This window comes from Cherax quadricarinatus, chromosome 71 (genome assembly GCF_038502225.1).
Source record: "Cherax quadricarinatus isolate ZL_2023a chromosome 71, ASM3850222v1, whole genome shotgun sequence".
Classification (NCBI taxonomy): Eukaryota; Metazoa; Arthropoda; class Malacostraca; order Decapoda; family Parastacidae; genus Cherax; species Cherax quadricarinatus.
The window spans coordinates 15,314,177-15,329,070 of NC_091362.1; the positions used below are offsets into that span (position 1 = coordinate 15,314,177).

General features: G+C 45.8%; 1 protein-coding gene across 5 annotated transcripts in view; it reads right to left on the reverse strand.

Moving 5' to 3' along the window:
* Positions 1-10,875, reverse strand: part of LOC128700253 (homeobox protein unc-4 homolog) — a 35,051-nt gene extending 24,176 nt beyond the window's left edge. For 2 of the 5 annotated variants that reach the window (XM_070100054.1, XM_070100051.1), the window contains exon 1: positions 9,743-10,875. In XM_070100054.1, coding sequence (XP_069956155.1) covers positions 9,743-10,043 — 301 coding nt within the window. In that variant the 5' untranslated portion in view covers positions 10,044-10,875. Of the gene's footprint in view, positions 1-9,736 lie in introns of all 5 variants that reach the window. The other 3 variants (XM_070100052.1, XM_070100050.1, XM_070100053.1) reach the window with 2 other exon arrangements.
* Between the last annotated feature and the right edge of the window lie 4,019 nt (positions 10,876-14,894).

The window sequence follows — 14,894 nt, forward strand, 5'->3', positions numbered from 1 at the left end:
TAACTGGCCTTAACCTAACAGTGTACCAGTTTATAGGACATTTCCCCTTCCACCCTTAAAATCATATATATACAACCACCACTCACCCGTCAGGTACCTGTATCCTCCACAGCATCGGTAATAATCCCTTAGCTAACCTCAGATGTCAAAATATTCGCCTCAAACACGCTCTGTTTTGGGAGTCGAGACCCAGACCTCGATGTGGTACTGGAGCGCGGCGCTGGAATGGATCTGCGCGCCCAGACCTTGATGTGGTACTGGAGCGCCGCGCTGGAATGGATCTGCGCGCCCGCGCAGGTGCCCAATTTCGAGAGGAGGCTCTTGTGCATATCCTTTGCTAGGTATATATCCTGTGAGGTATATATCCTGTGTAAGGTTATCTTGTGTGAGGTATACACCATTATATTCTATAATCGTCACGTATGTTACCAGACACTGCCTTCTCGATCCGAGTGCTTTGGTTGCTGTTGAAGAGCTCTTCATTCGAGGAACGGGAGCTGCCCCTCTACTTCCTCGGATTAAACTAGTTTATTTCACGTTACCCAGGTGTTGCATGATAACGAGGAATCATTGACAGGAGGTGATATTGAGGGAGAATACACAGGTGGTAATAACGAGGGAGAATACACAGGTGATGATATCGAGGGTGAATAGGTGATAACGAGGGAGAATACTCAGGTAGTGAAAACGAGGGAGAATACACAGGAAGTGATAACGAGGGAGAATACCCAGGTGCTGATAACGAGGGAGAATACACAGGTAGTGATAACGAGGGTGAATAGGTGATAACGAGGGAGAATACCCAGATGCTGATAACGAGGGAGAATACACAGGTAGTGATAACGAAGGAGAATACCCAGGTGCTGATAACGAGGGAGAATACACAGGTAGTGATAACGAGGGTGAATAGGTGATAACGAGGGAGAATACACAGGTAGTGATAACGAGGGAGAATACCCAGGTGCTGATAACGAGGGAGAATACACAGGTGGTGATAACGAGGGTGAATAGGAGGTGATAACGAGGTAGAATACACAGGTGGTGATAACGAGGGTGAAGAGATGGTGATGACGAGGGAGAATACCCAAGTGCTGATAACGAGGAAGAATACACAGGTAGTGATAACGAGGGTGAATAGGTGATAGCGAGGGAGAATACACAGGTTGAGATAACGAGGGAGAATACACAGGTTGAGATAACGAGGGAGAATACACAGGTTGAGATAACGAGGGAGAATACACAGTTGGATGATAGGGAGGGAGAATACACAGTTGAGAGGTAGAAATGCACCCTATACCCTGAAAGAAATACCCCATCCCCCTGAAAGATGCACCCCATCCCCTGATAAATGCACCCCATACAATGTATACAAATGCCATACATAAATCAGTGTTTGGCATGATTTCCTCGCAGTATTTTCATGCCAACAGTTCATCCCGATTACCCTAGATGCAGGTGTTGTGTGCACGGTACAACACAATACCTGTATGCAGGTGCTGTGTGCACGGTACAACACAACACCTGTAAGCAGGTGCTGTGTGCACGGTACAACAACACCTGTAATCAGGTGCTGTGTGTACGGTACAACACAACACCTGTAAGCAGGTGCTGTGTGCACGGTACAACACAACACCTGTAAGCAGGTGCTGTGTGTACGGTACAACACAACACCTGTAAGCAGGTGCTGTGTGTACGGTACAACACAACACCTGTAAGCAGGTGCTGTGTGCACGGTACAACAACACCTGTAATCAGGTGCTGTGTGTACGGTACAACACAACACCTGTAAGCAGGTGCTGTGTGCACGGTACAACACAACACCTGTAAGCAGGTGCTGTGTGCACGGTACAACACAACACCTGTAAGCAGGTGCTGTGTGTACGGTACAACACAACACCTGTAAGCAGGTGCTGTGTGCACGGTACAACACAACACCTGTAAGCAGGTGTTGTGTGCACGGTACAACACAACACCTGTAAGCAGGTGCTGTGTGTACGGTACAACAACACCTGTAAGCAGGTGCTGTGTGCACGGTACAACACAACACCTGTAAGCAGGTGCTGTGTGCACGGTACAACACAACACCTGTAAGCAGGTGCTGTGTGCACGGTACAACACAACACCTGTAAGCAGGTGCTGTGTGCACGGTACAACACAACACCTGTAAGCAGGTGCTGTGTGCACGGTACAACACAACACCTGTAAGCAGGTGCTGTGTGTACGGTACAACACAACACCTGTAAGCAGGTGCTGTGTGCACGGTACAACACAACACCTGTAAGCAGGTGTTGTGTGCACGGTACAACACAACACCTGTAAGCAGGTGTTGTGTGCACGGTACAACACAACACCTGTAAGCAGGTGCTGTGTGCACGGTACAACACAACACCTGTAAGCAGGTGCTGTGTGCACGGTACAACACAACACCTGTAAGCAGGTGCTGTGTGCACGGTACAACACAACACCTGTAAGCAGGTGCTGTGTGCACGGTACAACACAACACCTGTAAGCAGGTGCTGTGTGTACGGTACAACACAACACCTGTAATCAGGTGCTGTGTGCACGGTACAACACAACACCTGTAAGCAGGTGCTGTGTGTACGGTACAACACAACACCTGTAAGCAGATGCTGTGTTCAGGGTACAACACAACACCTGTAAGCAGGTGCTGTGTTCAGGGTACAACACAACACCTGTAAGCAGGTGCTGTGTTCAGGGTACAACACAATACCTGTAAGCAGGTGCTGTGTGCACTGTACAACACAACACCTGTGTGCAGGTGCTGTGTGCAGGGTACAACACAACACCTGTGTGCATGTGCTGTGCGCAGGGTACAACACAATACCTGTATGCAGGTGCTGTGTTCAGGGTACAACACAACACCTGTAAGCAGGTGTTGTGTGCTGCTTAAATGAATAACTGCAGTTTAGCTATAAGAATATTTTGCAAGAGAATATATAGAGGGTGAGCTCCTGGAAGTGCAGATGTTGGGGACCCACAGCCTCGGGGAAGTAAGTATAAAAGGCTTCGTGGGAGATAATTCAGGTTATTTTTTCTGTGAGTGATTCAGCCAGTGTGTGTGTGTGTGTGTGTGTGTGTGTGTGTGTGTGTGGTTGCAGGGGTCGAGACATAGCTCCTGGCCCCCTTCTTCATTGATCGCTACTAGATCTTCTCTCTCTCCCTGCTCCATTAGCTTTATCAGGCCTGGTATTAAAACTATGTATGGTTCCTGCCTCCACTACGTTACTTGCCACACTATTCCACTTCCTGACAACTCTGTGACTAAAGAAATACTTCCTAACATCTCTTTGACTCATCTGAGTCTTCAACTTCCAGTTGTGACCATTTGTTTCTGTGTCCCATCTTTGTGTGTGTGTGTGTGTGTGTGTGTGTGTGTGTGTGTGTGTGTGTGTACTCACCTAATTGTACTCACCTAATTGTGGTTGCAGGGGTCGAGACTCAGCTCCTGGCCCCGCCTCTTCACTGATCGCTACTGGATCCTCTCTCTCTCTGCTTCCTGAGCTTTGTCATACCTCTTCTTAAAACTATGTATGGTTCCTGCCTCCACTACTTCACTTGCTAGGCTATTCCACTTGCTGACAACTCTATGACTGAAGAAATACTTCCTAACGTCCCTGTGACTCGTCTGAGTCTTCAGCTTCCAGTTGTGACCCCTTGTCCCTGTGTCCCCTCTCTGGAACATCCTATCTCTGTCCACCTTGTCTATTCCCCGCAGTATCTTGTATGTCGTTATCATGTCTCCCCTGACCCTTCTGTCCTCCAGTGTCGTCAGTCCGATTTCCCTTAACCTTTCCTCGTACGACATTCCCTTGAGCTCTGGGACTAGCCTTGTTGCAAACCTTTGTACTTTCTCTAACTTCTTGACGTGCTTGACCAGGTGTGGGTTCCAGACTGGTGCTGCATACTCCAGTATGGGCCTAACATACACAGTGTACAGTGTCTTGAACGATTCCTTATTAAGGTATCGGAACGCTATTCTCAGGTTTGCCAGGCGCCCGTATGCTGCAGCGGTTATTTGGTTGATGTGTGCCTCCGGTGATGTGCTCGGTGTTATGGTCACCCCAAGGTCTTTCTCCCTGAGTGTGTGTGTGTGTGTGTGTGTGTGTGTGTAAAAATGAAGTGTGTAAAAGAAATTTGTTCAGTCAGTGTGTGTGAAAAAAAAAATTGAATTACTTTCAAAGGTGTTGACTTCTGCCCACTAACCATCACCTGCTGACAGCCCCTGACCATGATACACTGACAGTCCCTGACCATGATACATTGGCAATCACTGACCATGATACACTGGCAATCACTGACAATGATACACTGACAGTCACTGACCATGATACACTGACAGTCCCTGACCATGATACACTGGCAATCACTGACCATGATACACTAGCAATCACTGACCATGATACACTGACAGTCCCTGACCATGATACACTGACAGTCCCTGACCATGATACACTGACAGTCCCTGACCATGATACACTGACAGTCCCTGACCATGATACACTGACAGTCCCTGACCATGATACACTGACAGTCCCTGACCATGATACACTGGAAATCACTGACCATGATACACTGGCAATCACTGACCATGATACACTGGCAATCACTGACCATGATACACTGGCAATCACTGACCATGATACACTAGCAATCACTGACCATGATACACTGACAGTCACTGACCATGATACACTGACAGTCCCTGACCATGATACACTGGTAATCACTGACCATGACCCACTGACAGTCACTGGCCATGGCCCACTGACAGTCCCTGACCATGATACACTGGCAATCACTGACCATGACCCACTGACAGTCACTGACCATGGCCCACTGACAGTCACTGACCATGGCCCACTGACAGTCACTGACCATGGCCCACTGACAGTCACTGACCATGGCCCACTGACAGTCACTGACCATGATCCACTGACAGTCACTGACCATGATACACTGACAGTCACTGACCATGACCCACTGACAGTCACTGACCATGGCCCACTGACAGTCACTGACCATGATACACTGACAGTCACTGACCATGGCCCACTGACAGTCACTGACCATGATACATTGACAGTCACTGACCATGATACACTGACAGTCACTGACCATGGCCCACTGACAGTCACTGACCATGACCCACTGACAGTCACTGACCATGATACACTGACAGTCAATGACCATGACCCACTGACAGTCACTGACCATGGTCCATTGTCAGTTACTGACCATGGCCCACTGACAGTCATTGACCAAGACACACTGACAGTCACTGATCAAGACACACTGACAGTCCCTGACCATGATACACTGGTAATCACTGACCATGATACACTGACAGTCACTGATCAAGACCCACTGACAGTCACTGACCATGATACACTGATAGTCACTGACCATGACCCACTGACAGTCACTGACCATGGCCCACTGACAGTTACTGACCATGGCCCACTGACAGTCACTGATCAAGACACACTGACAGTCACTGACCATGATACACTGACAGTCACTGACCATGACACAATGACAGTCACTGACCATGATACACTGACAGTCACTGACCATTGTCCACAGAACACTCACAAAGCACCATCCACAGAACACCACCCACAGAACACCACCCACAGACCACCCACAGAACACCACTCACAAAGCACCACCCACAGAACACTCACAGAACACCAACAGAACACCACCCCCAGAACACCACCCACAGAACACCATTTACAAAGCACCACCCACAGAACACCACCAACAGAACACCACCCCCAGAACACCACCCACAGAACACCACTTACAAAGCACCAACCACAGAACACCCACAGAACACCCTCAGAACACCACCCTCAGAACACCACCCTCAGAACACCACCCACAGAACACCCACAGAACACTCACAAAGCACCACCCACAGAACATCCACAGAACACCATCAACAGAACATCCTCAGAACATCACCCACAGAACACCATTCACAAAGCACCACCCACATAACACCACCCACAGAGCACCAATATCAGAACACCACCCTCAGAACACCACCCTCAGAACACCACCCTCAGAACACCCACAGAACACCCACCACAGAACACTCACAAAGCACCACCCACAGAACACCCACAAAGCTCCATTCACAGAACACCACCCACAGAACACCCACAGAACATCACCGACTGAACACCACCCACTTAACACCACCCAGAGAACACCATCCCTTGAACACCAACAGAATACCCCGAAAGAAAACCACCCACAGAATACCAAACACAGGACACTACCCACAGCATGCCCCAAACAACACCCATAGAGCACCACCCACGGAGCACCACCCACAGAATACCCGCACAGAACACCACGCGCAAAACGTCACCCACAGAACACTCACTGAACACCCTCTGAACACCACCCACTGAACACCCTCTGAACACCACCCACTAAACACCACTCACAGAACACCACCCACAGAATGTCACCTACAGAACACCGCCAACAGAACACCACCCACAGAACACCCACAGAACTCCACCCACACACCACCATCCACAGAATACCACCCACAGACCATCACCCATAGAACACCCACAGAACACTATCTACAGAATTCCACCCATAGAACACCCACAGACCATACATTCAAAACTCAGGCATTTCAACCAGTAGACAACACTCTGCTGAATACTTAGCAAAGTTAATTAACAGTTAAGATTCAAGATCTCAAATCCTTTATATTAGTTTCTAACCCCTTAGTTTCTAATCCCTTATATTAGTTTCTAATCCCTTATATTAGTTTCTAACCCCTTATATTAGTTTCTAATCTCTTATATTAGTTTCTAACCCCTTATATTAGTTTCTAATCTCATATTAGTTTCTAATCCCTTATATTAGTTTCTAACCCCTTATATTAGTTTCTAACCCCTTATATTAGTTTCTAATCTCATATATTAGTTTCTAATCTCATATATTAGTTTCTAATCCCTTATATTAGTTTCTAATCCCTTATATTAGTTTCTAATCCTTTATATTAGTTTCTAATCTCATATATTAGTTTCTAATCCCTTATATTAGTTTCTAATCCCTTATATTAGTTTCTAATCCTTTATATTAGTTTCTAATCCTTATATTAGTTTCTAATCTCATATATTAGTTTCTAATCCCTTATATTAGTTTCTTATCCCTTATATTAGTTTCTAATCCCTTATATTAGTTTCTAACCCCTTATATTAGTTTCTAATCTCATATATTAGTTTCTAATCTCATATATTAGTTTCTAATCCCTTATATTAGTTTCTAATCCTTTATATTAGTTTCTAATCCTTTATATTAGTTTCTAATCTCATATATTAGTTTCTAATCCCTTATATTAGTTTCTAATCCCTTATATTAGTTTTTAATCCCTTATATTAGTTTCTAATCCTGTATATTAGTTTCTAATCTCATATATTAGTTTCTAATCCCTTATATTAGTTTCTAATCCCTTATATTAGTTTCTAATCCCTTATATTAGTTTCTAATCCCTTATATTAGTTTCTAACCCCTTATATTAGTTTCTAATCTCATATATTAGTTTCTAATCTCATATATTAGTTTCTAATCCCTTATATTAGTTTCTAATCCTTTATATTAGTTTCTAATCCCTTATATTAGTTTCTAATCCCTTATATTAGTTTCTAATCCCTTATATTAGTTTCTAATCCCTTATATTAGTTTTTAATCCCTTATATTAGTTTTTAATCCCTTATATTAGTTTCTAATCCTTTATATTAGTTTCTAATCTCATATATTAGTTTCTAATCCCTTTTATTAGTTTTTAATCCCTTATATTAGTTTCTAATCCCTTATATTAGTTTCTAATCCCTTATATTAGTTTCTAATCCCTTATATTAGTTTCTAATCTCATATATTAGTTTCTAATCCCTTATATTAGTTTCTAATCCCTTATATTAGTTTTTAATCCCTTATATTAGTTTCTAATCTCATATATTAGTTTATAATCCCTTATATTAGTTTCTAATCCCTTATATTAGTTTCTAATCCCTTATATTAGTTTCTAATCCCTTATATTAGTTTCTAATCCCTTATATTAGTTTCTACTTCATTATGTTAGTCTCCAATTCATTATGTTAGTCTATAATTCATTATGTTAGTCTATAATTAATTATGTTAGTCTATAATTCATTATGTTAGTCTATAATTCATTATGTTAGTCTATAATTCATTATGTTAGTCTATAATTCATTATATTAGTTTCTAATTCATTATATTAGTCTCTAATTCATTATATTAGTCTCTAATTCATTATATTAGTCTCTAATTCATTATATTAGTTTCTAATTCAATATTTTATTTTCTAATTCATTATATTAGTTTCTATTCCCTTATTTTAGTTTCCAATTCGAAACATAAGCTTCAAATTCGTTATATTAGTTTCTAATCACAAAATGTTGAGAGTTCTGAAAAGTATAATAAACACCTTTTAAAACTTTCTTAAACCTTTTTAATACCTGTTAAACACCTTTTACACGCTTTATTCCCTTTTCCACACCTTTTATTCCCTTTTACAAGCCTTTTATTCCCTTTTACAAGCCTTTTATTCCCTTTTACAAGCCTTTTATTCCCTTTTACACACCTTTTATTCCCTTTTACACACTTTATTCCCTTTTACACACCTTTTATTCCCTTTTACAAGCCTTTTATTCCCTTTTACACACCTTTTATTCCCTTTTACACACCTTTTATTCCCTTTTACAAGCCTTTTATTCCCTTTTACACACCTTTTATTCCCTTTTACAAGCCTTTTATTCCCTTTTACACACCTTTTATTCCCTTTTACACGCCTTTTATTCCCTTTTACACACTTTTAAGTATCTTTTACACCTTTTATTCACTTTTTTCATACTTGTTACACACCTTTTAAACACCTTGCTAGTTATTTATGTACATCTGAAAGTGCACATGTACACAAACTCACGTTGACGTACATATAAATCAATAGTCTAACAAGTGATGTAGTGGAGGCAGGAACTATACGTAGCTTTAAGACGAGGTATGACAAAGCTCTGGAAGCAGAGAGAGAGAGGACCTAGTAGCGATCAGTGAAGAGGCTGGGCCAGGAGTCGAGTCTCGACCCCTGCAACCACAATTAGGTGAGTACAATTAGGTGAGTATATACACACACACACACACACACACACACACACACACACACACACACACACACACACACACACACACACACACACACACACACACACACACACACACACACACACACACACACATGCACACACACACACATGCACACACACACACACACATGCACACACACACACACATGCACACACACACACATGCACACACACACACATGCACACACACACACATGCACACACACACACATGCACACACACACACACACACACATGCACACACACACATGCACACACACACACATGCACACACACACACATGCACACACACACAGTTGTCAGGAAGTGGAATAGTTTGGGAAGTGATGTAGTGGAGGCAGGATACATACATATCTTTAAGAAGAGGTATGATAAATCTCATGGAGCAGGAAGAATGACCAGGTAGAGGCCAGTGAAGAGGCGGGGCCAGGAATTGTGACTCGACCCCTGCAACCACAACTAGGTGAGTACAACTAGGTGAGTACACACACACACACACACACACACACACACACACTCACCTTTACCATCGTCAGTGTGGAGGTCGTGGAGGCGGTCAGGGGAGGGCAGACCTCTGCCTAGAGTGTGGCCTCCAGGCCTCATAGAACCCAACATGTGGTTCTGGAGGTTCAGTCCCCAGGGATACATGCCGCCCATCCCCCCGCCCATCATCTTGAGGGCGTGGGGCATGGGCGGCGTGAGGGTGAATGGTGGCACACCCAGGGGTAGAGGGATAGGCCTGGCTAGCTGCGACAACACGTGTACAGGATGAAGGTAACCCAGGCTAGGCAGGTGTAGGTCACCCCTTATTCCGCGGGGCTCCCCCATCACGCCCACGCCCCAATCTTCCCTTCCACGCCCGCGACGTTGATGCGGGGGGCAGCGTCTAGCAGGGTCGACGCGAGCGGTCGACGCGAGGAGTCGACGCAAGTGGTCGACGCGAGGGGTCGACGCAATTGGCCCACGCGAGGGGTCGACGCGAGGGGTCGACGCGATGGGTCCACGCGTAGCTGCGGTTCTTAATCCACTCCACGCAGCACGAAGTCCAACGTCAGGGCGGGCAGCTGACCACGCCACACATACACGCGCGTGTGTGTGTGTGTGTGAGTGCACCGCGCCCACAACCACGCCAGTCAAGTTGAGGTCTCTGAACGCCTCTCCTCCTCCTCTCAAGACAACCGTCACTAATCTAACACTACTCTAATAAACACGTCCACACCGGTTAAAATCCTCTGCACTTTAAAAAAAGAAAAAAAATACTGAAACTCGTCCAGGCAGTGCAAATTGGGTCGTGCGATGCTGCTAGCTCGCCTCCCGCGCCTTCAGGAGGGAGAGAAAACACTCTAAATAGGTGTTAAGTGGAGGAAGTTGCCTCCGCCACAGGTACTATGAGGCGCAGAGGACCTCACGCCATAACTCTGTCGGTAGGTTCTTGGTGTGTCTCGCCTCCTGCACCTTCAGGAGGGAGAGAAAACACTTTAAATAGGTGTTAAGAGGAGGTAGTCGCCGCCGCCACAGGAACCGTGAAGCGTAGAGGACCTCACGCCATAACTCTGTCAGTAGGTTCTTGGTGTGTCAGGCTATCAGGTGCCTCCCCGGCGCCCCGCTCCAGGTGCTGCTAGCGCCGACAGGGATCATGTGAGAATGAAATATAACAGGAATCACCCATGCCTCTTGTTACAATCATAACAGGGTGTCAGTGAGCAGGCGAGATCGCACCTAACTCCGCCTCCATCCCGCCGGCCTGGCCACTCACAGCCATCCCTCCCACCACCGTCCACCAATCAGGCCGCAGGGGGAAGGGCCTAATCGATTTCTCCCTTTTATCATGGTGTGAACAAGTTACACATGATTGGAAAATGCTTAACACCTTAACGCACCGCACTCTTTATATATATACATAAAAAAGAGGGTGTAGTAGCCGGAGCCCAAAACACGGTATTTACAATCCCCCAGTCGTAATTAAATCACAATCGGGATATTAAAGTATGCTTGTATCCCCCCTCTCTCTTCACCCCGAGGGGCTACGAGCTGGGGGTGGAAAAAAATATACACATTGGAAACAGAGAATTGATGGTAGACAGCAACACCATTGGTCGTGCTGGGGAGGAGTGTGTTGGGTGCTGGGGAGAGGAGTGGGGGATGCTGGGGAGTATTGGTGCTGGCTCCAGAGATTGGTTATGCATGTATTATCTCCCCATTAGCTAGCCAGATAGGCCGGAGAGTGGGCTCTTTCAAGGGAGGAGTGGAGAGCTGGGGAGGATTGGGGTGCTGGGGAGGATTGGGGTGCTGGGAGTGGAGTGCTGGGGACGATTAGAGTGCTGGGAAAGAGCGGAGTACTGGGGAGGTGTGGATTACTGGGGAGTAGTGGAGTGCTGGGGAGGAGTGGGGTGCTCTGGGGAACGAATGATGTGCCTCAGAAAGATAAGATGAGTGCTGGGGAGTAGTGCAGTGCTGGGGGAGAAATGCAGTGCTAGGTAGGAGTGGGGTGCTAAGGAGGAATGCAGTGCTGGGTAGGAGTGGAGTACTGAGGGAGGAGTGCAGTGCTGGGAAGGAGTGGAATGCTGGGGGAGGAGTGAGTTGATTAAGGAATGACTGGAGTATTTTCTATATCCTTTACAAGACACACACTACTACCCACCACCGTCCACAGGACGTAAGACACACACTGTACTAGTCACTACCGTCCAGAGGACGTACAACGCACACTATACTAGCCAATACCGTCCAGAGGACGTAAGACACACTATACTAGCCACCACCGTCCACAGGACGTAAGACACACACTATACTAGCCACTACCGTCCAGAGGACGTAAGACACACACTATACTAGCCACCACCGTCCACAAGACGTAAGATACACACTATACTACCCACCACCGTCTACAGGACGTAAGACACTATAAAACCCACCACGGTCCACAGGACGTAAGACACACCATACTACCCACCACCGTCTACAGGACGTAAGACAGTAAGTACACAGACAGTTACTTTATCCCTTTTAATCTTAGGGACAAGATTGGAGTCCAGGACCAAAAGTTCATTGAGCCATGGTCTGGGATAATCTAACGGGCTCGGAAACCAGACCTGCTCCCCCCAACAACTACAATCACACTGGGATGGTCCAATAGTGGAAAATATAGCCTCAACAATGCTTCAGTGTGTCAGGGAAGGATAGAGCCCGCCTCCTGGCAATGAGAGCCCCTCATGCAGGTGACTTTCTGTTGGCTGTTCCCAACTCCAGCCTTGGCACACGCCTCGACCCACAGACCATCCGCATCGGTGTTGTCCTTCGACTTGCCGCCCCTATTCTCGCCGAACACAGGTGTATTTGTGGCAGTGAAGCAGCAGACCGATTCGGGTACCATGGTCTCGTGTGCCGTAAATCCGAGGGAAAGTTTGTAAGACATGAGGTTAATAACATTATCAAGAGGAGCCTCACAACAGCCGGATGCCCAGCAGTAAGGGAGCCACCCCAGCTATGCAGATCTGATGGCAGCCAGAAGCGTCCAGATGGTATCACCCTTCAAGCAAGGACAGACGGGAAGCAGGTGGTGTGGGACTATACATGTGCATCTTCCTTGGCTGATACCTATCTCCAATACACCAGGGAGGAAGGAGGGGCAGCTGCCAGCTTCAGGGAGTCCCAAAAGTCTAAAAAAATATGGAGAACTTGCCCATCATTATATGTTTGTTCCCATAGGCTCAGAGACCCTTGGCTCATGGGGAAAGAATGCATCTAAATTCCTTAAGGAGCTGGGAAAAAGACTCATCAGGGTAACTAGGGATCCCAGGGCAGCTAGTTTGTTGTTCCAGCGGCTCAGTGCAGCTGTTCAAAGGGGCAATGCCTGCTGTATTTTGGGCACACGCCCCAGCTCTGAGGAGCTGGATAAGATTTTCGCCTTATAATCGGTGATACACACGTAACAACATGTACCGTATATGCCACCTTTATATCAACAATGTATCTCTTAAATCTTCTGTACCATATTATATATATACATATGAATGTGTGTATTCGTGTGTATGTTTATGAGAGTATGAGTTAAAACTGGCGAGGTGATAATAATGGATGGAAATTTCTAGAAATAAAAGATGTTTAAGTGAATCGAATATCATGTTCTTGAGACTGAAATCTTACTATATAGGGTTAGAATAAGTTTACACATTTTGAGGTGATAGGAGTGTGAAGTAAAGGGGACTGATGGCAGGGGACTGAAGTAGGTGAGAATACAGTTGTTTTGGTTTACTAGAGGAGAGAAAGAATAAAAAAAGTACAATACCCTGACTGGAACAATACACAAATAACTCGCACATAGAAACTTAAGACGACGTTTCGGTTCGATTTGGACCATTATTTTTTCACGCGAAGGGAAAAACTGTTGTGGCAGGTGTATTAGGGGGGACTGGAATGTCTAGTTCAGTGACAATGCTGGAACTCCGTATGGTAACCACAGTAAGATCAAATATGAGGTGACACACGGGAAGGGTCATAAACGAATGAAGGAAAAGGTAAAAAGGAGAATTATTTCAGTAGAAGACAAAATGAAGGGATTTAACAAGAGGATTGTTGGTGAATAAGATATAAGAAAGGAGTGTCAGAGGGAGATATGAGTTATCGTCGGATGGTTGTCTGATGTGAAAGTGATGAAGAGGTCGAAATGGTGTCATGGGGTGTATGGTCACAGAAGAGTGGGTGTCATAGGTGTATGGTCACGGAAGAGTGGGTGTCATAGGTGTATGGTCACAGAAGAGTGGGTGTCATAGGTGTATGGTCACAGAAGAGTGGGTGTCATAGGTGTATGGTCACAGAAGAGTGGGTGTCATAGGTGTATGGTCACGGAAGAGTGGGTGTCATAGGTGTATGGTCACGGAAGAGTGGGTGTCATAGGTGTATGGTCACGGAAGAGTGGGTGTCATAGGTGTATGGTCACAGAAGAGTGGGTGTCATAGGTGTATGGTCACGGAAGAGTGGGTGTCATAGGTGTATGGTCACAGAAGAGTGGGTGTCATGGGGTGTATGGTCACGGAAGAGTGGGTGTCATAGGTGTATGGTCACGGAAGAGTGGGTGTCATAGGTGTATGGTCACAGAAGAGTGGGTGTCATGGGGTGTATGGTCACGGAAGAGTGGGTGTCATAGGTGTATGGTCACAGAAGAGTGGGTGTCATGGGGTGTATGGTCACGGAAGAGTGGGTGTCATAGGTGTATGGTCACGGAAGAGTGGGTGTCATAGGTATATGGTCACAGAAGAGTGGGTGTCATAGGTGTATGGTCACAGAAGAGTGGGTGTCATAGGTGTATGGTCACAGAAGAGTGGGTGTTATAGGTGTATGGTCACAGAAGAGTGGGTGTCATAGGTGTATGGTCACAGAAGAGTGGGTGTCATAGGTGTATGGTCACAGAAGAGTGGGTGTCGTAGGTGTATTGTCAAAGAAGAGTGGGTGTCATAGGTGTATGGTCACAGAAGAGTGGGTGTCATAGGTGTATGGTCACAGAAGAGTGGGTGTCATAGGTGTATGGTCACAGAAGAGTGGGTGTCATAGGTGTATGGTCACAGAAGAGTGGGTGTCATAGGTGTATGGTCACAGAAGAGTGGGTGTCATAGGTGTATGGTCACAGAAGAGTGGGTGTCATAGGTGTATGGTCACAGAAGAGTGGGTGTCATAGGTGTA